This window comes from Taudactylus pleione, unplaced genomic scaffold (genome assembly GCF_031769625.1).
Source record: "Taudactylus pleione unplaced genomic scaffold, aTauple2 ptg000500l, whole genome shotgun sequence".
NCBI lineage: Eukaryota > Metazoa > Chordata > Amphibia > Anura > Myobatrachidae > Taudactylus > Taudactylus pleione.
Window position 1 is genome coordinate 3,446,663 of NW_028284902.1, and position 22,780 is coordinate 3,469,442.

General features: G+C 45.2%; 1 protein-coding gene across 3 annotated transcripts in view; it reads right to left on the minus strand.

Moving 5' to 3' along the window:
- The window catches only part of RAMP1 (receptor activity modifying protein 1), an 82,674-nt gene that overhangs the window by 37,111 nt on the left and 22,783 nt on the right, over positions 1–22,780 (minus strand). The window contains exon 1 of one of the 3 annotated variants that reach the window (XM_088449915.1): positions 2,082–2,137. The exons of the other annotated variants lie outside the window; for them this stretch is intronic. Within the exon in view, the coding sequence (XP_088306041.1) occupies positions 2,082–2,118 (37 nt within the window). The 5' untranslated portion in view covers positions 2,119–2,137. Of the gene's footprint in view, positions 1–2,081; positions 2,138–22,780 lie in introns of those variants that run through there. 3 annotated transcript variants of the gene reach the window in all.

The following is a 22,780-nucleotide window of genomic DNA, read 5'->3' on the forward strand; positions in this document are numbered from 1 at the left end:
CGCCCCTTCATACCACCAGCAAGCATGCGTAATTGTGTGAGAGAACTAGAAACTCAATTTTAAATACTTATGATTTATGGCCGGCTGTGTGGCCAGCTAAGGCAGATGGTCATCATTATGCTACCATGATGATGGGCCTATGTTTATGTGGAGGCCTGGAGCTGCAGCTCCATCCGCCTCATTCTTAATCTGGCCTTGCATCTGCCACACTCCTTCTACCTGCTGCCAGACACACCCCTGTCACTCACCATTCATGCTTCCAGACACTCTATCTGCCACACCCACAATCCCTTCTGCCAAACTCCCAGCTGCCACACTCACCAACCCTGCAGCCAGACATCCCACCTGCCACACTCACCCTGTCACTTGTCAGACAACCACCTGCCACACTCACCAACCCTGCGGCCAGACATCCACCTCCCACACTCACCCCACCATTTGCCAGACAACACACCTGCCACGCTCACTTTTCCTGCTGCCAAACACCCACCTGCCACTCTGGCCCTTCCAGCTGCCAGACACTTGGCAGTGGCACCAAGCCAGAGTCTACTGCACTACCAGAGAGGAGGGGGTCCAGGCAGTCGGCACACAGGCCCTCCCCTCTCATAAACCGCCCCTGTATGGGGACTGTGGTACTCAGCAGAATGTCAGGGATATCTTTATCTCCTGCATTCAGTCTTTGTTAAATATGCCCGGTACTAGGAAGGTGCCTTATTAATAAGGGAGACAGCGATTTTTGCATGATTTTGTCTACATAACAAAGCCCCTATAAAGAAAATGAACTGTTAGCACCCAACTTACAGCCATTAAGAACATTGGTGTTGATACATAGCTGCACTGACGTCCTTGTTGCGGTTTGCAGCACTGCGCAGCATTTTCGGGTCATACAGAAATCAGTCATATCACCACATGTTACTGAATGGGCATAACAGGATCATGACGGAGCATTTCACACTACGGGGTATATTTACTAAAGTGAGAGTTTTTAGAAGTGCAGATGTTGCCCATAGCAACCAATCAGATTCTACTTAACATTTAACTAGAAGATATTAGCTAGAACCTGATTGGTTGCTATAAGCAACATCTCCACTTCTAAAAACTCTCACCTAGGATACATTCAGAGAACATGTCGACATAATCGCAGGCTATGCAGCGGTGTGCGTACTTAGAGATCCAAGTGTTTTTTTTTAGATGGAACTGTTGCACCAGGGATAGTACTGCGCCATGATAATGACTATGTAACAAAGCGTATGGTTAGAGGCATTGTAGTCACGTAGAGGCGTGCAACCCGGCATATGGACGAATATAACTGCATTTAGTTCTGCGCATGCAATGAGGGTGTGATTACGGCTGACTTGTGCGTAACTCTGAATTCTCTTCACATATGTATAATTTATATTATTTCTTTCCTACATATTATTTACTCTCTCTGATATCCCGTTGAGTAAAGAAGTTGGATTCTATAACAAGCAGACAATTGCTGCAGTGACCTCTCTAAAATAAAAAGGTTATTTTTAGAAAGCTGACAGGGGATTCAGGATTATTAAAAGCAACAAGAGTTAAACATCGTCTACGTATTGGACTTGTGTGTGAGAAGAGCCTGAAGGACCCTGACATGTTACGTCCGAGTCAGCGAAGGCTCATCACTGGCGTCACAGCAGCTATTAGACCCACAGGAGAGATGTGAGTCACAATTGTCAAGAGGGAAAATTAGTAGCAACTATGTCCAAAGCAGGCAAAGAAGGAGGATGAATAGATGTAATAGAGAGTGACGGAGGCTGATGGGGAACTGAGCATCTAAAGCTGGTCAGAGGTTTAACGTGAGCTCTGTCCCATTAGTGAATGGATCACATACTGACATGTACTGCTCACTATACATAGGTGTATCCCAAAAACTGTTGTTATTGTTAGAGTGCACACAGTATAGTCTTATTTTACCACAATTATGCCAGACACAGTGCTCGGGTGTCAGGAACATTCAGATCTAACATAAAAATACCAGCTAGCATTTCTCAACCTCCCTCAGGAGGAGGTAAAGATACATCAATGTTTGGCAAAGATATTTGAAGTACAGTACTCACAAAGGAGATGGAATCCTGCAAGCTTCATGCTCTGCATTCAGTCTTAAAGTGCCCCCATCACCTACACACAGTAATAGCAGACATTTGGTGGTCTGAAAAGCTGTTCATATTAAAAACAATGTAGCAATTTATCAGGCACTAATGACATCACTCTCTTAGGGACTTTTAGGAATTACCAATATGGACGATATGAAATGCTATTTTTTACATGGGCAAATCATACTTTCCTACTCTCACCAGGGACTCACAAATATTGGGGAGTCTCCACGGACTCCGGGGCAAGAAGTTCAACCTTCTGCATCCCGTCGACGTCCAAGTGGAATATGTGGGTGAAGGGCTGCCTGGCCTCAACCCCACAGGGATCACCTGCATTTCCTCCCTGGGAACTCTCCAGGAGGGGAAGATTAAAATGTTGCCAAGTGTGGCGCAAATGCATCTGTTTGTACACTTTGTGCATGTGACAGGTGTACACACATTTCCCGAACTCTGGACCTAACCGTGCAAAAGGGGGTTTGTCACACTCTCCCATAATGGCCGGGAGGCTCCCGAAAATCGGGTGGTGCTTTCGTGTCACCCCGGTAGAGTGGGCAAGTCTCCCGGAGCTGCCCGCCACCCGGCCAAGGCTGCCCATTTACCAAGTGAAATGGGTGGTAAATCATCATCGTGGCCTCGTCCCCCTGTTGGACAGTGACCCGAATACTGACATGAGTAAAGAGGGGATGTGCACTCTCCTGTTGACATGTGGGCACTCTGCACCCAGGGTGACACAGGTGTCAGGAAGACATAATACTGACAGGTTCTAGAACCCCAAAAATCACTTTAATAATGTCAGTTCTTATTACATTCATAAGTCTACACTGGTTGAAGCACACCTTGTGCAATCTGCATGTCGTAGTAGTACTTGAGGCTTAGTCAGAACAGACAACATATTTCAGTTGTCCAGATTTGGTGAGCCTGTGCCCACTGTAGTCTCATGTCTCCTGTTCTTAGCATACAGGAAAGAAATGCCTGTTGCTTTCTGCTGTAGTCAGTCCACCAGTGGCGGCCCGACAATTACTCAGATTATGCAGACTAGTAATGCGCCAGCCAGAAGAGGATGCCATGTTGCCTGCATGGAGCCGCCCGGTCAGCACCACCCCCCCATGCTCCCTGCACCTAGCAGCCCCGCACAACCTGGGCTCCAGAGTAGCCCCATCCAACGTGCTCCCTGTCTCTACCAACCCAGTCAGGACCCTGCCGTTGGGGGCTGGCCTGCTCTGGTAAGTGGTGGGGAGGGGGGCATCCAGAGAAGTGCTGCTTTTCTGTTGGAATCGGGTCAGGTGCCCAGGGGCGGCTTGGCTGGGCCAGTTTTGGGGGGTCCTGTGCTCTGGATTTGAACCCTAGTATATTAGGGACCTACCCGAAAGAGGTTACCTGGATATGGTGGGTAGGCCCATAACCTTGGCCATGATTATGCTAAAAACCTCTATTGATTGCAAAATTTTATTGCATTTATATATATTATTAATAATTTGGAGTTGTGCACCTGAGATTTGTCTGTTTCTGTGCCTGCAATTAGTCTCATCAGGTAGCACCTCCCATTATATATATAGTCAGGTTGCGCAGTCCAGAAATCTTTCCCATATACTCCATTTAATGTGCTTTATTGCACATCTGAGGGAAAGGAGACGCCCTCACTCTGGACTCGCACCCTTCCTTATTGGTTTCAAAGTATGGTAATGTATATGCACACTGTATTAGGCACAATTCTAGGTAAGTCCTACAAGTTATATACTGTAGTGCAACTTTGGTTCATTTTTGGGGTGTGGGTCCCCCTGGATTGCGTTAGTTAATCTGTCTCAGGGCACCGCATTATAACACATTTTCCTTTATAACACATTTTAACCCTTCACTGTGTGTGTTTAATTTATATGTACTTCACTTTTTTATTTTCATTCTTTATATGCAGCTGCAGCTGCTCCTAACTATCTCTTTACACTACACTTTTCTTACTATGGTGGTGCCCTGGGGTGGCTTGGCTGGGCCAGTTTTGGGGGGTCCTGCGCTCTGGATTTGAACCCTAGTATGTTAGGGACCTACCCGAAAGAGGTTACCTGGATATGGTGGGTGGGCCCATAACCTTGGCCATGATTATGCTAAAAACCTCTATTGATTGCAAAATTTTATTGCATTTATATATATTATTAATAAATTGGAGTTGTGCACCTGAGATTTGTCTGTTTCTGTGCCTGCAATTAGTCTCATCAGGTAGCACCTCCCATCATATATATAGTCAGGTTGTGCAGTCCAGAAATCTTTCCCATATACTATTAATATTACTAATACTACTGCTTTTTTAGTTACGGGCACCATCCTGTCAGCTTGAGCCGGTCTGGCCATTCTTCTCTGACCTCTCTCATTAACCACACATTTTCACCCACAGAACTGCCACTCACTGGATGTGTTCTGCTTTCTGCACCAATCTATGTAAATACTGATGTATACAAAAATCCCTGGAGATCAGTTTCTGAGATACTCAAACCACCCTGTCTGGCATCAACAATCATAATCAGAGTCCCTTAGATCACATTGCTTCGACATTCTGGTGTATGGTCTGAACAAGAACTGAACCTCTTGAACATATCTACCTATTTCTGTGCATTGAGATGCTTCCACATATATATATGGTTCTTTCCAGCTCTAATATCCTATACTTTAAAATCCTTTGAATTTCCACAGGTACAGTGGATGCAAATTTTGGTGGAATGAGGGAAAGGTTCTATGTGTTGTACAGACTTGTATATCATGCTTGGGGGTCCACATGGCTTGGATAATAAATGGGGATGTATCACTCTCTGCCTAGTTTCAAGTTCTGCCATTGGTACTTTATGGCTGATACATTCTGCTAATGTGCATAGCCACAACATATAATACATGTTATTTTATTATTTTTTATTCTAATTGCGTCTTGGTTTGTGGATGTGCTGTGTCCATTTCTTCTCTTAGGGGGAGATGTACTCATCCTTGGAGAGAGATAAAGTGGACAGCGATAAAGTACCAGCCAATCACCTCCTAACTGTTGTGTTACAGGCTTTGTTTAAATAAAGAGTTAGGAGCTGATTGGTTGGTACTTTATCTCACTCCACTTGGTACATCTCACTGACATAAGTCTAAGCTCAGTATTGCTGCTGCTTTATTGAGGTCACTGATGTAGTGTGAGGCCAAATGGAATATATTGTCAGAGTAGCCAGCTATTATTTACTGGAAGCAAATAAAGTATACGCAAGGCGAGTAATGACAGAGGATTAAAGGAAGTAAACCCTGTTTATAAGTAACGTTGTGTATTTTCTTTAGTAATACAAAATGTTGGCAGGGTTTAAGTGCTTCCTCTATATATACATAGTTATTAAAAGCACAGCAGCCAAACATGGCAGCCGAGTGCCTCCTGTTCATTATTTCTCCCTCTGCTGGGTAAACCCGTCTATCAGAGAGCTCATGCTACATATCCCTTTATGTCTAGGCACCTCATTCAGAGCCGCTCGCTATTTGCGGTCGTTCATTCAAAAAAAAGGGGCCGGCTATTCAAATGAACCGTTCGCTCTTTGCGGTCTGTTCACGCCTCTAAGTCTGAACGAGCGAACAAAACTCGCAGTCGAAATTTTAAAAAATACGCCTCCTTGCCGCTCGCATCCTACGTCATGTCGGCTATTTATTAGATTAATCGAGTACATCGATCAGCGTATGAACTGCTTGCTATTCTTGTGGTTGGTTTTTCCTACCACTATATTGCGAGCAGTTCTGACTATAAAACAACCAGGTGACGTGGTCAATGACGCTGCTGTTTTAATTATGTACACCCATAAAACGCCCGTTTTGACCTTTAAGCACGCCTGCGATGGGATTTCCACTCCCCGTTTTCAAGCACCTTCCCCTGTTACCACCCACATACGCCTCTTTCTGTCACTCAAATTATCAGGCATTCGCTATTTTGCGAGCACATGAATTTCGACCGCACTGACTGGTTCGCGCATGCGTATAACGATCTGTACGCATGCGCAGTTGGGCAAACATCGCTCGGAGCGAACGAGCGCCCGCTTACGAGCGGCTCTGAATCAGGCCCTAGGTCAGCTATGGGTTTATCTTCTGTTACAGAGGTTCTCAAACTCGGTCCTCAGGACCCCACACAGGTCACGTTTTACAGGTCACCCAGCAGGTGCACAGGTGTATTCATTACTCACTGACACATTTTAAAACATCCACAGGTGGAGATAATTTTTTCACTTGTGATTCTGTGTGGAGACCTGGAAAACATGCACTGTTTGGGGTTCGGAGGACCGAGTTTGAGAACCTGTGTTGTATAAGGTTGTTGGTGGATAGTGGGACTCATAGACCTCTGACTTCGGCACAAGCCACATACATTTTTACTTTTGTATGCACCACACCCACACCCACCTTTTTGCCTATCTTCAGACCCAACATTATGTCCACACGGTTCTCCCTAATCCTTCTCCATCTGACTGGGTTAATTCACTGGATAATGCATTTCTGGTCAGATATGAAAGTAAGTACTCCCCTCTTCTCTGGTGACTATCGGACTATAGGTTCTATGGCTTTGCTGGAGCAGTTTTCCCACCTTCAGCTCTCTCAGATTTTCTTACTCGCTCCGTACAATGGGAGAGATGTACGAAGCTCAGAAGCGGTATCAGCGCACATTATGTGCACTGATACCGCTTCTCCCTGATGTATGGTCGGGGGGGTTGGCGGTAAATGATAGGCGCGCTATGCTAAGCAAATACGCTGTGGTCTCTATTGGGTAGCGCCGTAGGGGGAGTTAACGCTCCCCTGCTCCGGCCGATTAGATGTTCATACATGTCATCGGTAGTGCTTCCTGCTTCACCTCGGTAAAGAGGCGAAGCAGGAAGAGTTGTAGCAGCACGTTAAGCTATGACCCCTTCCTTTATCCTGACCAATGCTATGACCCCTTCCTTTATCCTGACCAATGCTATGACCCCTTCTTTTATCCTGGCCAATGCTACGACCCCTTCCTTTATCCTGACCAATGCTATGACCCCTTCCTTTATCCTGACCAATGCTACGACCCCTTCCTTTATCCTGACCAATGCTACGACCCCTTCCTTTATCCTGACCAATGGTATGACCCCTTCCTTTATCCTGACCAATGCTATGACCCCTTCCTTTATCCTGACCAATGCTATGACCCCTTCCTTTATCCTGACCAATTCTACGACCCCTTCTTTTATCCTGACCAATGCTACGACCCCTTCCTTTATCCTGACCAATGCTACGACCCCTTCCTTTATCCTGACCAATGCTACGACCCCTTCCTTTATCCTGACCAATGCTACGACCCCTTCCTTTATCCTGACCAATGCTACGACCGCTTCCTTTATCCTGACCAATGCTATGACCCCTTCCTTTATCCTGACCAATGCTACGACCCCTTCCTTTATCCTGACCAATGCTACGACCCCTTCCTTTATCCTGACTAATGCTACGACCCCTTCCTTTATCCTGACCAATGCTACGACCCCTTCCTTTATCCTGACCAATGCTACGACCCCTTCCTTTATCCTGACCAATGCTACGACCCCTTCCTTTATCCTGACCAATCCTATGACCCCTTTCTTTATCCTGACCAATCCTATGAACCCTTCCTTTATCCTGACCAATCCTATGACCCCTTTCTTTATCCTGACCAATCCTATGACCCCTTCCTTTATCCTGACCAATGCTAAAACCCCTTCCTTTATCCTGACCAATGCTAAAACCCCTTCCTTTATCCTGACTAATTCTACGACCCCTTCCTTTATCCTGACTAATGCTATGACCCTTTCCTTTATCCTGACCAATGCTATCCCTTCCTTTATCCTGACCAATGCTATGACCCCTTCCTTTATCCTGACCCCTTCCTTTATCCTGACCAATGCTACGACCCCTTCCTTTATCCTGACCCCTTCCTTTATCCTGACTAATGCTACGACCCCTTCCCTTATCCTGACTAATGCTATGACCCCTTCCTTTATCCTGACCAATGCTACAACCCCTTCCTTTATCCTGACCAATGCTATGACCCCTTCCTTTATCCTGACCCCTTCCTTTATCCTGACCAATGCTATGACCCCTTCCTTTATCCTGACTAATGCTATGACCCCTTCCCTTATCCTGACTAATGCTACGACCCCTTCCTTTATCCTGACCAATGCTTTGACCCCTTCCTTTATCCTGACTAATGCTACGACCCCTAACTTTATTCTACCCGATGCCCTCTGTGCGGCAATGAGATTCCTTTTTCTATACTCACTGCTTCTATCCCTCCTTAACCCTTCCCTTATCCCTTTAACCTAATTCTCTTCTTTCAGCTTCCCTTCCCCCCTCCCTTATCTTCTTCCTTTTGTATTCTATACATTCTCTCCAAGGTTCTCAACTCCAGGCAGCAGTGAAAGGTGGAAAATGAAGAATGGATGATGGCTCCACTTTTTTTTTTTTTTCTTTTTGCTGGAAGACCCTGGAGACTGTTTTTTTTTTTAATTACATTGTGCCTTTCGACATGCCATATTGTACGCTGTATAGTCTGCTATAGGTGGCACCCTTTGTTCTGACCAGCTTGGTTATTACCGTGTTATTTGACCATAGTTTGTATTTCCATTATTCGCACAATAGATTCAATTTTGAAAATAAAAAGCACACCAGCCCATAAAGACAATGACAATGGTGTAATGATATGGGAAAGGGCTTCATCAGTCACTGTGCTGCTCATAACCACATCGATCTCTTGTCACCATCGGCTATCTGGAAAGATTCATGACTGTTTGACTGAACAGCCCAGTTTAACACATTTTGGAGCCCAGATCATCTATTTAGTGCACTCAGACATACAACATATTGTCCCTTCTGGCTTCTTGCCGAATGACAGTCACGGTCTGCAGGTACAGTACTGTACATTAAGTGTTGTTCAGTAGTATTAGAAGTAATATCAATATTTTCACTTTAATGCTCAGTTAGTGACCCATATATAGACCTCCCCAACAATTTTGATTACAGCGTGGGCAGATCCTAGTATCAGCTGGAAATTCTTTATTATTAGAGCATCACGGTTTTTATAGGCTCTCCCTTCTTTCTAGACACATCCCTCTATAATGTTGGACTATTATATGATAGATCTGAGGTTTGTATTCTAGTGGCCATCAGATGATGGGGCTTTGCAATTTTTACTCCTGGACGTTAATTGTTGAGGCTATGTAATATGTAGTGTATATGGGAGGAAATCGGAGGATGAGACTCTACAGTGTTTTCCTGTGGGCACCAGATAATGGGGCTCTACACAGTACAGAGATGATCATCAGATGGTGAGGGTCTATACAGTATACTGGTCAAATGATGATGTGCTGTATTCAGGTCATCAGAAGTTTGGGGCTCTGTACTGTATTCTGATCAACAGATAATTGGGCTCTGTACTGTATACTGGTCATCAGATGATGGGGCTCTGTACTTTATACTGATCATCAGATGATGGGGCTCTTTACTCTGTACTGATCATCTGATGATGCGGCTCTGTACTTTATACTGATCATCAGATGATGGGGCTCTGTACTTTATACTGGTCATCAGATGATGGGGCTCTGTACTTTATACTGATCATCTGATGATGCGGCTCTGTACTTTATACTGGTCATCAGATGATGGGGCTCTGTACTTTATACTGATCATCAGATGATGGGGCTCTGTACTTTATACTGGTCATCAGATGATGGGGCTCTGGGCCTGATTCAGAGCCGCTTGTAAGCGGCCACTCGTTCGCTCCGAGCGATGTTCGCACATCTGCGCATGCGTATGGGTCGTAATGCGCATGCGCCAAACAGTCAGTGCGGTCGGAAATCGTGTGCTCGCAAAATAGTGAATGCCTGCTAATTTGAGTGACAGAATGAGGCGTTTGTGGGTGGTAACAGAGGAAGGTGCTTGAAAACGGGGAGTGGAGATCCGAACGCAGGCGTGCCAAACGGTCAAAACGGGCGTTTTAAGGGTGTGCATAATTAACAAAGCAGCGTCATCGACCACGTCACTTGGTTGTCTTTTAGCCTGAACTGCTCGCATGATTGCGGTAGGAAAATGCTACCATAAGAATAGCGAGCAGTTCATACGCCTTTCGATTTACTCGATTAATCAAATAAATAGCAGAGATGACGTATGATGCGAGCGGCCAAGGGGCGTCTTTACAAAATAGCCAGCGCATGTTTTGTTCGCTCGCTCAGACATAGAGGCGTCAACAGACCGCAAAGAGCGAGCGCTCAATTTAAATAGCCAGCCCCATTTTCTGAACGAGCGTCCGCAAATAGCGTCCGGCTCTGAATAAGGCCCTCTGTACTTTATACTGATCATCAGATGATGGGGCTCTTTACTCTGTACTGATTGTCTGATGATGGGGCTCTGGGTCTCATTCAGACCCTCTCGCGAGCGCTGAGCGCTCGCAAGCGGGTCGATGTTTCCCAAATGCGCATGCGCATGACGAAGGCGCCTCCGTCATGCGCATGCGCAAGATCCGAATAAGGATGGGGTAGCCGTCGTTATGGGTCTCGCATCAAAGGGGGCGTGCTGTTGATGGTGATTGACAGCACGCCCCCTTTGGTGAGCGTGCCGGGGCGTGGCTGCCCAGACGGAGGCGTTCCCATGGGAACGCCTACCGTCTGGGCCCGGCCCCACTGACATCACTAGTGATGTCAGTGGGAGTGATTTTGGCTCTGATAAAGCCAAAATCACTCCAGGGCTTGCGATGAACGAGACCCTACCACAAGGGTCTCGTCGCAAGCCCGATGGTCGCGATTGTCTTGACCATCTCGACCATCATCATGGACGCTCGCATAAGCTGTGGGTGGTAACCCACAGCTATGCGAGCGTCCACGAGGCCGCCTCGCTGTAAAAAAAAACATGCCCTGATTCAGAGCGGGCGCTCGTTCAGAGCGTCCGGCTCTGAATCAGGCCCTCTGTACTTTATACTGGTCATCAGATGATGGGGCTCTGTACTCTGTATTGATCATCAGATGTTGGGTTTCTGTACTTTATACTGATCATCAGATGATGGGGCTCTATACTCTGTACTGATCATCAGATGATGGGGCTCTGTACTTTATACTAATCATCAGATGATGGGGCTCTGTACTTTATACTGGTCATCAGATGATGGGGCTCTGTACATTATACTGGTCATCATCATCAGATGATGCGGCTACTTTATACTGGTCATCAGATGATGGTGCCCTGTACTTTATACTGGTCATCAGATGATGGTGCCCTGTACTTTATACTGGTCATCAGATGATGGGGCTCTGTACTTTATACTGGTCATCAGATGGTGGGGCTCTGTATGTGCTTATTTTCTAGTCATACTGTAGCAGCATTAGACTTACATGAAGGGTGAGGGAGCTGCAGTCGATTACAATCATCTGTGAATAGGTCCCAAATGTGTGATTTTGCTACTCCGTTTGAGTCCAAGTATAAATAAGGCCCATTAGGGGGGGACTGGACAAATATTTAGAAGGTTTAGAAGGTTGTGCAAAAAAAATTGCGAACACATGGACTGGAACATTACTGCACTGTGTTACAGATATAAAACAGCTTGTTATGTAATTGACAGTACGAGCATTTTTAGTTAATTTACAAATTGGCTACATTAACCAAAATACTTATTGTTTGTGTTTCCCTTATCGCTAAGTGAGTTGTCAGGATTCCACAGTACAGTAGTTACACTAGTGTATTACACAATGCAGTTTTGTATGAAGTGCCAAGTTGTCAATATTTGGGTTTAAGTGTTATTAATATTTTGCTTGTTGTATATACAAATAGACTGTCAGTGTCCCTAATCTCTTTTTTCCATTTTACTACTATGTACATATCATAGTGCCCATAAAGCAGTCTGTGGGTACGCATGAATTGTCACACAGCACAGATCCATCAAATTACAAAGTAAAGGGGCAGCTTCTTACTTTTGAGTCGATGAACTTACAGCAGAACCTATGGGGGTCAAATTTAGCAGATTTTTATTTTAAGATACCAAATCTGATCAGGGGCAGAACTATGGGAGACAATGGAGGAGTCTGTCACTGGGCTCCAGCACTGAAGGGGCACCTCCTCAATTGCCCACAATATATTCACTCCACTTAGGGCTGTAACTATGTGCCTGGAGGGTACCGTCACGGCCGTCCAATACATGGCACCTCTTCCCGGCACCTGAGAAACCACCATACACTAGTGGAGAGCTCTGTGTCAGACCAACAGATGCCTACTCTGTCTATCTATAGCCTGTCCCCAGGGGCGCCGAGAGGGTGTGGGGGGGGTGGGTACTATTTACCTGCGCCCGGGCTCGCTGAGGGGCCCGGTGCCGCTTCCTCCTCACAGCAGCCCTGCACACAGTCTCAGTAGCCTGTGGGGGGTGGAGAGCGATCACACTGATCGCGCCCCCCATGGCAGCCCAAGCCTTGCTTGGCCGTGTGTAGCAGTCCCAGTGCATCCCCTCACCAACAACTCCTCGTCCCACTCCTCCCTGGTGACAGCCCTAGCCGTGGACCCTTGCAGCAGTCCAGACAACCCCACACCCATAACTCTTCATCCCACTCCTCCCTGGCGGCAGCCCTAGCCGCGAACCCATGCAGCAGAGTTCTGAGTGGCTGACCTGAGGATAAGCACGGCTGCAGATCTTCTTCCAGAAGCTGGATGTCAACAAGGATGCCTCGAACGGAGCTGCGGGTAAGAGGCATGGGAGGCAGGGTGCCTGAGGCACCAGCAACTGAGTCTGGGGGCAGATCTTAGGTGGACCAACTTCCCAGCATTCGATGCAGATGGCAGTAGAATGGGCATTTTGTGATTTGTAGTCCCACCGCAGTGGCAGTCATACAGAATCTTGACTTAAGCTCAGTCCACAAAGACACCACATCAGGTGGTTTTCCCCTCCATCAGGGATATCAGGAGGGCTCCCCACCCCACATCAGGTGGCTTTCGCCTCCATCAGGAGGACTCTGAGACTCATGCCATACAGGTCACTAACTTATCTGTAACTAATGCATATAGATGTGTCCACATACATCTATCCTCCGTGTGACACAACGCGTGAGCACAGAGTGACTTGTAGCACTGAGCATCTTTTCATGCAAATTTTTTCCTTCAAATTCATCTTATTCACACAGCGATGCGAATAGGAGGCACAGGCAGCTTCTGCTGATGAAAATGATATGCGGCGTGCCTATGTTCTGTGTGCGACTGCGGGTGTATCTGTATGCGAAATGCTACGTTACAGTGTCAGTGGCTGTGACATGGGGGCACCAAATTATAACTTGCCCCCGGGCATCTGTGATGAACTTAAGCCACTGAATCTGATCCAAATTGATCATTCAGGGTGACAATTAAAGACAGCCCTATTGCATCTGTTGCCGACGTCGTGGCAGAGATAATATGCAAATGCTAGTATCACCTGGGGATGGACCTTTGGAAGCCAGTGGTTAGCAACCATCAATGGAAATAGTCTTCAGTTCGACGCAGAGATTGCGATGGTTGCTAACCATCACATGCCACCTTTCAATGCCCATCTAATGGCTGCATTACTTAAATTCAGCTGTGGACACCCAGCAGCACTATCAGCAGCACAGCAGGTTTGCGTATGCACAGGGCCGTAGCTAGGGCAGTGCGGCCGGTGCCATCACACAGGGCACCACAGGTCAGGGGGCGCTGTTTGGGCCTGTGAAATTTTTGTTTATTATCATTCTTGCTTGTAGCTTCCTCTTATTTCATCCCCAGCATCTCCTGGTCTCTCCTATCTCTTCCCTGGCCCTTCCCCATGAAGCCATGGCCCTTTTCTGGGTGCATTATATCCCTTTGAAATATGAGGGGGGCGCCAATGCTCTTTCTGGCACAGGGCACCAAAAAGTCTACTTACGGCTCTGCGTATGAGTTACTGTGAAGGACTGCATGCACACAACAGACCCGTTGTTGGGTAAACCATCAATGGTTACCCTGCGATGGCTACATGCTATTACAAGGCATGTTGCAAAGGGCGGAATCACTGCCACTATTCAATGCCAATCCCTAGTCCTGCCAGCTGGAAAATCAGCTGCCATGTTATACCCCTTTTACACCCGGGATTTGTAACATGTTTCAGACCCGGGACAGACCCCCTTTTACACTGCGGCACCGACCTGGGCATAGCCGTTCACACCGGCGCAGGTGAGCAGCGCTTCGTACAGAGGGTGGGTGGGGAGTGCTGCTCCATTCTGGTTGTCATCTCAAAGCGCCACTGAAGCCGGCCAATCAAGCAGCATGTGGTGCGACCCGGGTCATCGTGACCTGGGTCGCACCGTTTACACTCAAGCCTGCAATCCAGCCGAGTCGGATCCCCGGGTCACTGGACCCGGGTTGATCCTTTTACACCGTCAAAATGATGGGTTGATGCGCGTTCATGTGCTTCAACCCGGGATTTTTCTAGTCGGTGTAAAAGGGGTACAACTGTCTATTTTTCAATTAGCGTTTATAGTTTGTCATTGTATCCAAAGCCATCCACCTGCTATACTTTTTTCAATCTTGAACACCCCAGTTACGTTATCCTTTTTTCGTATTGCAATTTTCTGATTATTATCATAATTCGGTGCAATGGGTTGATATTTTTGCTTTACAGCTCCCTTTACAGTAAGAGATCGTATGAATAAAAACTAGTTATGTTGAGTGATTTATAAATTCAAAATGTCATTTTTTAGACTTTAGAATAAAGACTATTATACAAAATATATTATTCTAACTTTTTTTTTTCCTTGTTGGTAAAGATCTAATGAATCTATAGATGATGTACAGTTGATCTATTTTCAGTCATATCACGTGAAACTATTTTATTTTTGGGGAGGGTGTTGAGAGCACCCCACTTATGTGAATTTTACCCACCTAGCCAGTTAAGGGTTAATATTTCGCAACTGTCTGCTTATATATTTTTTGCATAGATACTAATAAAGATATTATGAAAGTTTCGCATTTGTTTATTCTTTTTTCCCATACTGCACCTCTGCATATACCCCAACCTTTTCCTCTTTTCTTTGAAATATTGAATGTAAACTTGGAATTGTGGCTCGCACCTCTGATAAAATTTGTTTCCTATAGAGAGTGGAATTACCGGATAAAAATTATTTTAGCTACTGGTGTACATCACACATTTGTTATAAATATATAATATATATTATATATTAAAAAAAAATTATATATATATTATGTTATATTGTTTGTGTAATTAAAATGTCATATTTTTTATTACTAATTTGTCCCCAATATAAAAATTAAACAATTGTCCCCCATAAATATATGTATTAATAGGTTGAGGCTTTAATTATCAATTTGTAACGGCTTAATATATATGTGTAATGTGAATCTTTATTATGTGCATGAAGTTTGAGTAGAGGCACCTCTATTGTTTGGCTTATTTTTTTGTTGTATTTGTTGTCCATTTGTTAACTCACAGCTTATTAAATCTAAAGACTTGTATTCAGGGGCATAACTACGTATTGGAAGGCCCCATAGCAAAAGTATATAAGGGCCCCTATGTACCACCCAATGGTGAAAAATGTATTTAACACATGTAACTTTGACAAGGAAGATGGGCACCCTCAGCTCTGGGCCACATAACATCTGCACCCCTTGCACCTATGGTAGTTACGCCCATGCTAGTATTCCGAACGTGGGAAAAAAAGGGAACAGCGAGTTGAGTTGTCATGTTTGAAAATAATGATTTTCCGGGGATTTTGCCTGTAATACATGTCAGTTTGTAACTTACTTCATTACATTAACAGTGTTACTTTCAGTCTGGTTTAAACTTTAAAGTTGTTGTCACACGAGTCAGACTTCGCAGAAGTCAATGAAGAGGCAGATTGCGGTGAGTATTAACGATTCAGAGATGGACGCAATGTCAGATATAGTGGAGCAATATTTTTGTACTGCGTATGCGCCAAAGCCACAATGTGCACTCGCGGCGATGTATTAGCGACGGTTGGATGCAGTGAAGATTTATTTGCAAACTGAGTGACAGGTAGTCAGTGTTTGGGGGAGGCAACCGGGGTTGACTACGAAAACACAAGCAGGCCGGGACCATTTTCTGGGCGTACCCCAGTGAGGCTCTACAAATTCACACCCAGCTTGAGAGGCCTCAGCGTCTTATGAGATGGACATTCTGAGACACCATTGGGTTACTCCGCTGTTCCATGTGCGACCGATGTACGTAAGCGGCTGATGTGAGACACCGCGGAGATGGGCGTCTCTGTGCACAATGCATCAGCTAAGTCATTAGCATATTTTCGCAAGGCCGCTGCGTCTGAAATCGCCCAATATCAGATCACAGTTCCTGAGCTATTTAAGGTGACTGAATGCTCCCTGCTAACCCGATCATCACAGTGCTACCACAGGGAACAGGGAAATGTGTCTGCCAGATCTCTCAACAAATGTTACTTCAGTGCTGCATGCTGTAACAGTAATGTAATGAATTAGTGTAACACAGTAAAATGGTAACGTCTTTCTTTATAGCACCATAACACAAGTAGTGCAGTGCGAATTACAGAAGCACTTTCTATTATAGCATAACACGAACACTATATATAAAATATGATGGTGGGCATAGACTATATTATACAGATCAGGATCAGACTAAACAAAAAAAAAAATAATGTAAATGGAAAAAAATTAAATAAAAATTAAAAGTTATAAAAATGAAAAATGTGAGTATTTCACATAAAAAAACATATAACACTGATATCCGGATGTACAGGTTCATTTAAGCCTCTTGGGAAAACCATGTTAGTTTATGAATCCATAACCAGCCGGAAACAAGTAGGCAAGAGGTACAGTGATCTCTTTAAAATAAAGTCCATATATGCAGAATTAATAAAGAGAGGGCGCTCATTAATTCCGTAGGATAATAGGAAAGTTTTTATATTGAAATCTCACACATCACATAAGTAGTCGACGTTTAGGTCTCCAAGGACATTTGTCAAGAAAAACAATACTTTCCAATCCTCCCCTGCCGCAGGGCCAGCATATAGCCTCACACGCAACATAGCTCGTACAGAAGGATACTGTATATAGATATATACGGTGGTGCTTGAAAGTTTGTGAACCCTTCAGAATTTTCCATATTCCTGCTGAAATTTTAACCTAAAACTATCTCAGATTTTCACACGTCCTAAAAGTAGATAAAGAGAACCAAATCGAACAAATGAGACAAAAAAATTAGACATGCTAATTTTTTTTTTAAGGAAAATGATCCAATATCACATATCTGTGTGTCAAAAGTATGTGAACCTTTGCTTTCAGTATCTGGTATGACCCCCTTGTGCAGCAATAACTGCTTCTAAACGTTTCCGGTAATTGTTGATTAGTCCTGAACTTCGACTTGGAGGAATTTTACCCCATTCTTCCGTACAAAACAGCTTCAACTCTGTTATGTTGGTGGGTTTCCTCCCATGAAGATTCAGGTCCTTCCACAACATTTCGATTGGATTAAGGTCAGGACTTTGACTTGGCCATTACAAAACTTTACATTTCTTCTTCTTTAATCATTTCTTTGGTCGAATGACTTGTGGGCTTTGGGTCGTTGTCTCGCTGCATGACCCACGTTCTCTTGAGATGCAGCTCATGGACAGATGTCCTGACATTTTCCTTTAGAATGTTCTGTTATTATTCAGAATTCATTGTCCCATATTGATGGCAAGTTATCCTGGGGCAGATGCAGCAAAACAGGCCCAAACCATGATAATACCACCAACGTATTTTATGCTGGAATGAATTGTTCTCATTTCACCAAACCAAAAAGCTCTATTTTGGACTCATCTGTCTACAAAACATTGTTCCAATCGTCTTCTGGCTTGTCCACGTGATCTTTAGCAACTGCAGACAGTGAGCAATGTAGTTTTTGGAGAGCAGAGGCTTTCTCCTTGCAGTCTTGTCATGCTCACCACTGTTGTTCAGTTTCCTTCTGAAGGTGGACTCATGAACATTAACATTAGCTATTGTGAGAATGGCCTTCAGTTGCTTAGAGGTTACTTTGGGTTCCTTTGTGACCTTGCAAACCATTAGACACCTTGCTCTTGGTGTGATCTTTGTTGGTCGACCACTCCTGGGGAAGGGTTATAATGGTCTGGAATTTCTTCCATTTGTACACAATCTGTCTGACTGTTGATTGGTGGAGTCCAAACTCTTTAGAGATGGTTTTGTAACCTTTCCCAGCCTGATGAGCATCAACAACTCTTCTTCTGAGGACCTTAGAAATCTCCATTATTCGTGGCATGATACAAACGTGTTGTGAGCATCAGACTTTGATAGGTCCCTGTTCTTTTAAAAAGACAGGTTGTCCATTCACACCTGATTGTCATCCAGTAGATTGAAAATAACTGACTTTAATTTCACCTTCGAAATATCTGCTAAGCCTAAAGGTTAACAGATATGTGATATTGGATAATTTTCCTCCAAAATAAAAGCATGTCTCATTTTTTTTGTCTAATTTGTTTGATTTGGTTCTTTTTATCTACTATTAGGACGTGTGAAAATCTGAGGTAGTTTTAGTCCAAATTTCAGCTGAAATATAGAAAATTCTGATCTGTATTTAGTCTTCATTCTAGCACCCTGCACCTCTCACAACCTGTGCAGTTCCTCTTTCCTGCCTGGGGTCTCTCTCTGTTCTGGTGCTTCTAGTACACACTTGTCTGTATATCAGAAGTTTGTTGCATCAGCTGAGTGTGCTAGAAGCACCAGAGCAGAGAGAGACACCCCAGGCAGGAAAGTGGAACTGCACAGGTTGGAACAGGTGCAGGGTGCTTGGATGAACACTAAGGGCCATATTCAATTAGGCAGCGAAAATGATGTCATTCTCACATGTTTGAATTATCCCCGTATTCAATTTAAAAAACTTTTCGCCCGAGGCAAAAAGTCTTTGAAAAAAAAAACGGGGATGAGTTTTCACCATGTTTTACATGGCGAAAAAAAGTGCAGAATTGGAGTTTAGGGGTGCAGGCTTAAAAAGAAATAGCCTGCTTCCATGGGAATGTCACTTAAAAATAAACTGTGTCAAAAAAAGTTTTAAAAAAAAATCGGTACACCCCAAAAAATATGCTTTGATTTTGGGGTAAAAAAAAAATAAAATTGGGAATACACTTCTAAAATAGCCAAATTAAATTCAGAGGGGTTCCCAAGCATGCGGCAGGTGTTTTCTTCATTGCGGGAGTAGCGACAGGTGCATTTTTGCTGAATTTTTAAAAATCATTTTAGGGACTTAAAAAAATGGTTACCCCCCATCTTCATTTACCCCAAATTTAATAGGAATAGTTATTTTTGAAAAAAAAAATGTAAGTGCTATTCTTCACTCCTTCTTCATAGCCGCAAATATGCACCTGCCGCGGCTATTAGAAACCCCCGACTTCCTTCAGCAGGTAAAATTGGGGGTACCCATAGTGATCCCCCATGTCTAGACATCTTTAGGGGGTCCCTGGAATATTTCTTGAAAATTCCCATTTCTTAGCGATACTTACCTTTCCGACGGCTCCCGTTTTCGTTGATTTCTAATTGAATATGGGGACAAAGCGGGCAAGCGCCCGATACTTTATCCCCAGAAAACCTGCGATGTGGAGCGAAAAGTCCAGCACAGACTTTTCGCTCCTATATTGAACATGGCCCTATATATTGTCTAAATTATATAGTGCCCCATTGCTTCCCTCACCCTACTGTGCTACATGTAGTCACCCCCATTTCCCTCCTTTACTAAAATAAGAGTGTGGAAATGGAGGGGGGGGGGCATAGGGATTGGCTGAGATTTCCATGTGATGGCCCCCAATCAAATTTTTGCTGTATCAAGTCTTATATATCTATTTGCAATGCTCATTATTTTAAACACTTTCCCAGCACTGTACTTGATTCAGGTGTTGCTGTACGTACTTGGAATGCAGACACGGTTGTGTGAATTAAACTCCAGGTTGCTTCTATAAACGTCTGATCCCTTTGTAATGCTGTCACTTTTACATCTTTCTATCATACTTATGTGTGTGGTGTTTATTACTAATGTGTGAATTTTGCTGTCGGATACACCTGCTACTTAGCAACCCCGCCATGGAATAAGAGTGGTTAAGCATAAATGACTTGGATTGGGCTTCTAATATGATTTACATCGATATGCATAGAATATAGAAATGCTACAAGAAGCACAATGACTTTTATGTAGTTTTGCATTTGGACTATACATCTAATGTCAATGGTTCAAAGAACATTGACACGGGAAGGCAGGTAAACGGGCAAACTGCGCAGTGGCAACACCACTCCTCGTGTTTGTATTTACTAAGCCGAGTTATGCAGAGCTGTAAACTCATGATGATTCAAATAAATTGATACATAATGCATACCTCCCAATTGTCCCGATTTTAGCGGGACAGTGTCCGCTTTTTGGGGACTGTCCTGCTATCCCACCCGTGGGCAGCGGTATCCCTCAGGCGGTCGAGAGTCACGCGGTCATCTCCGGTGAAAGTGAATGGAAGCTGCGTGGTCCATTTAGTGCAGGGAGGAGGCTGGGGGGGCAGTGCAGGGAGGAGGCTGGGGGGGCTGTGGAGGGAGGAGGCTGGGGGGGCAGTGCAGGGAAGAGACTCACCCCCAGCGTGACCTGAAAACGGGGGAGTTACATGCAGCCACGCCCCCAAAACAGCATCCTCCTGGGGCCTAGCGGAAATGAGGCTACACCCCCTTTTCAGCGCACGCAGGAGTCCCGATTTGAAAACCCAAAATGTTGGGAGGTATGCTTAATGGGAGCGGCAAGCTTCTCCACATTTTAGGGGGCTTTTAATTTCCACTTATTCACTTCTTCACATCTTAGGGGTCTTAGTACATCTCCATCCAGATGCATTATCCTGCTGGAAGTAGCTATTAGATGACACGGAGACGGTGGCCATAAAGGCATGTACATGGCAAGCTACAATGCGCAAGTTGGCTGCGGCACCTAAGCAATGCTCATTTGGTATTAATATGTGCCAGCAAAACATTCCCCTACACCACCAGCAAAACATTCCCCTACACCACCACCAACCTGAACCAGTGACAGGAGGCAGGATGTATCCATGAATTCTTGCTGTTTGCTCTAGATTCTGATCCCATCGTCCGCATGTTACAGCAGAAGCTGAGATTCCGTGTGGATGCAGGAAATATATGTAATGTCCTCACTATTCACATTCTGTAGTTTAAATGTAGTTAGAACCGGTTTCCTCACTCTACTCCTCACATTATCTCCTGGGGGCACATACCGGCAGGGCCGGCGCTACCACTAGGCAAACTTTTGCCTAAGAGCGCCGGCCACTGCAGGGCAGTAGTGTGGACGGTAGTGTAGTGCTGTCCGCACTACACTACTAGGAACAAACACACAGCCGCCGGCGGCATCTGTTTGTTTGTTTTAGCAGCCGATGAGAGTAAGACAGACTCTCATCGGCTGCTGCGCCCACTGCCGGAGCCGGGCCGTCTTCCGGCTCTCCCATTATACAGAGCGGGCCGGCCCAGGAGGACATGTGTGTGTATGTGTCTGGCTTGACGGACTACTGCTGGGGTACTACTAGGGGCACTGATGGGGGTACTAATAGGGGCACTGCGGGGTTACTACTAGGGGCACTGATGGGGGTACTAATTTAGGCACTACTAGGGGCACTGATGGGGGTACTAGGGGCACTGCTGGGGGACTACTAGGGGCACTGAATAGAGGGGGACTACTACTAGTGGTACTGTTGGGGGGGACTACTACTGGGGGCACTACATAGGGGGGGATTAATGCTGGGGGCACTGCTACTGGTGGGACCACTACTGGGGGCACTGCATAGGGAGGGATTACTGCTGGGGGAGGGCTGCTACTGGGGGGATTACTACTGGGGGCACTGCTGGGGGGAGACTACTACTGGGAGCACTGTATCTGGGGGGCCACGACTGGGGGCACTGCTAAGAGAGGGTTACTACTGGGGTCACTATATAAGGGGCACTGCATAGGTGGGGGACTACTACTGAGGGCACTGTATAAGGGGAACTATATTGGGGGCACTGCCACTACTGGGAGCACTGCATAGGGGGGACCACTACTGGGGGCACTGCATAGGGGGGACCACTACTGGGGGTACGGCATAGGGGGGACTACTACTGGGGGCACTGTATAAGGGTTTGTGTAGCTATCAAGGGTGGGGGGAAGGGGGCGTAAGGCTGAAGAAATGCCTAGGGTGCCAAGAAACCTTGCACCGGCCCTGCATACAGGGCAGATTAGGTAGGACGGAGCCCATGTGTTACCCAGGGAATTCAGTCATGTTCACATGGGTCAGACATCTCCCGCAGTTTTGCACAGCAGTGATGCTTTATTTCTCGCCCTGCACACTTGAAATACGATATTGCTGAGCAAGACATCAGAGGTGACAGGACACATGCCACAATGTAAGCTGGGCACTGCCCACTGGAGTGGTCTTTTCAGCGGCTATTGCCTGGGTCAGATCATTATATATTGGTATAGAAAGTAACATAATATATTATATATATATATTTTTTAACCACAAGTATATATCTGCTTATATACCAGTATACAAATTAACAATCCTGATGTTATCGAGCAAAGTCTGTGATACACTAGACTGAACATATTGGGGCATATTCAAATAGGCGCAACGTTTAGCGAGGAAAAAACCTTGCAC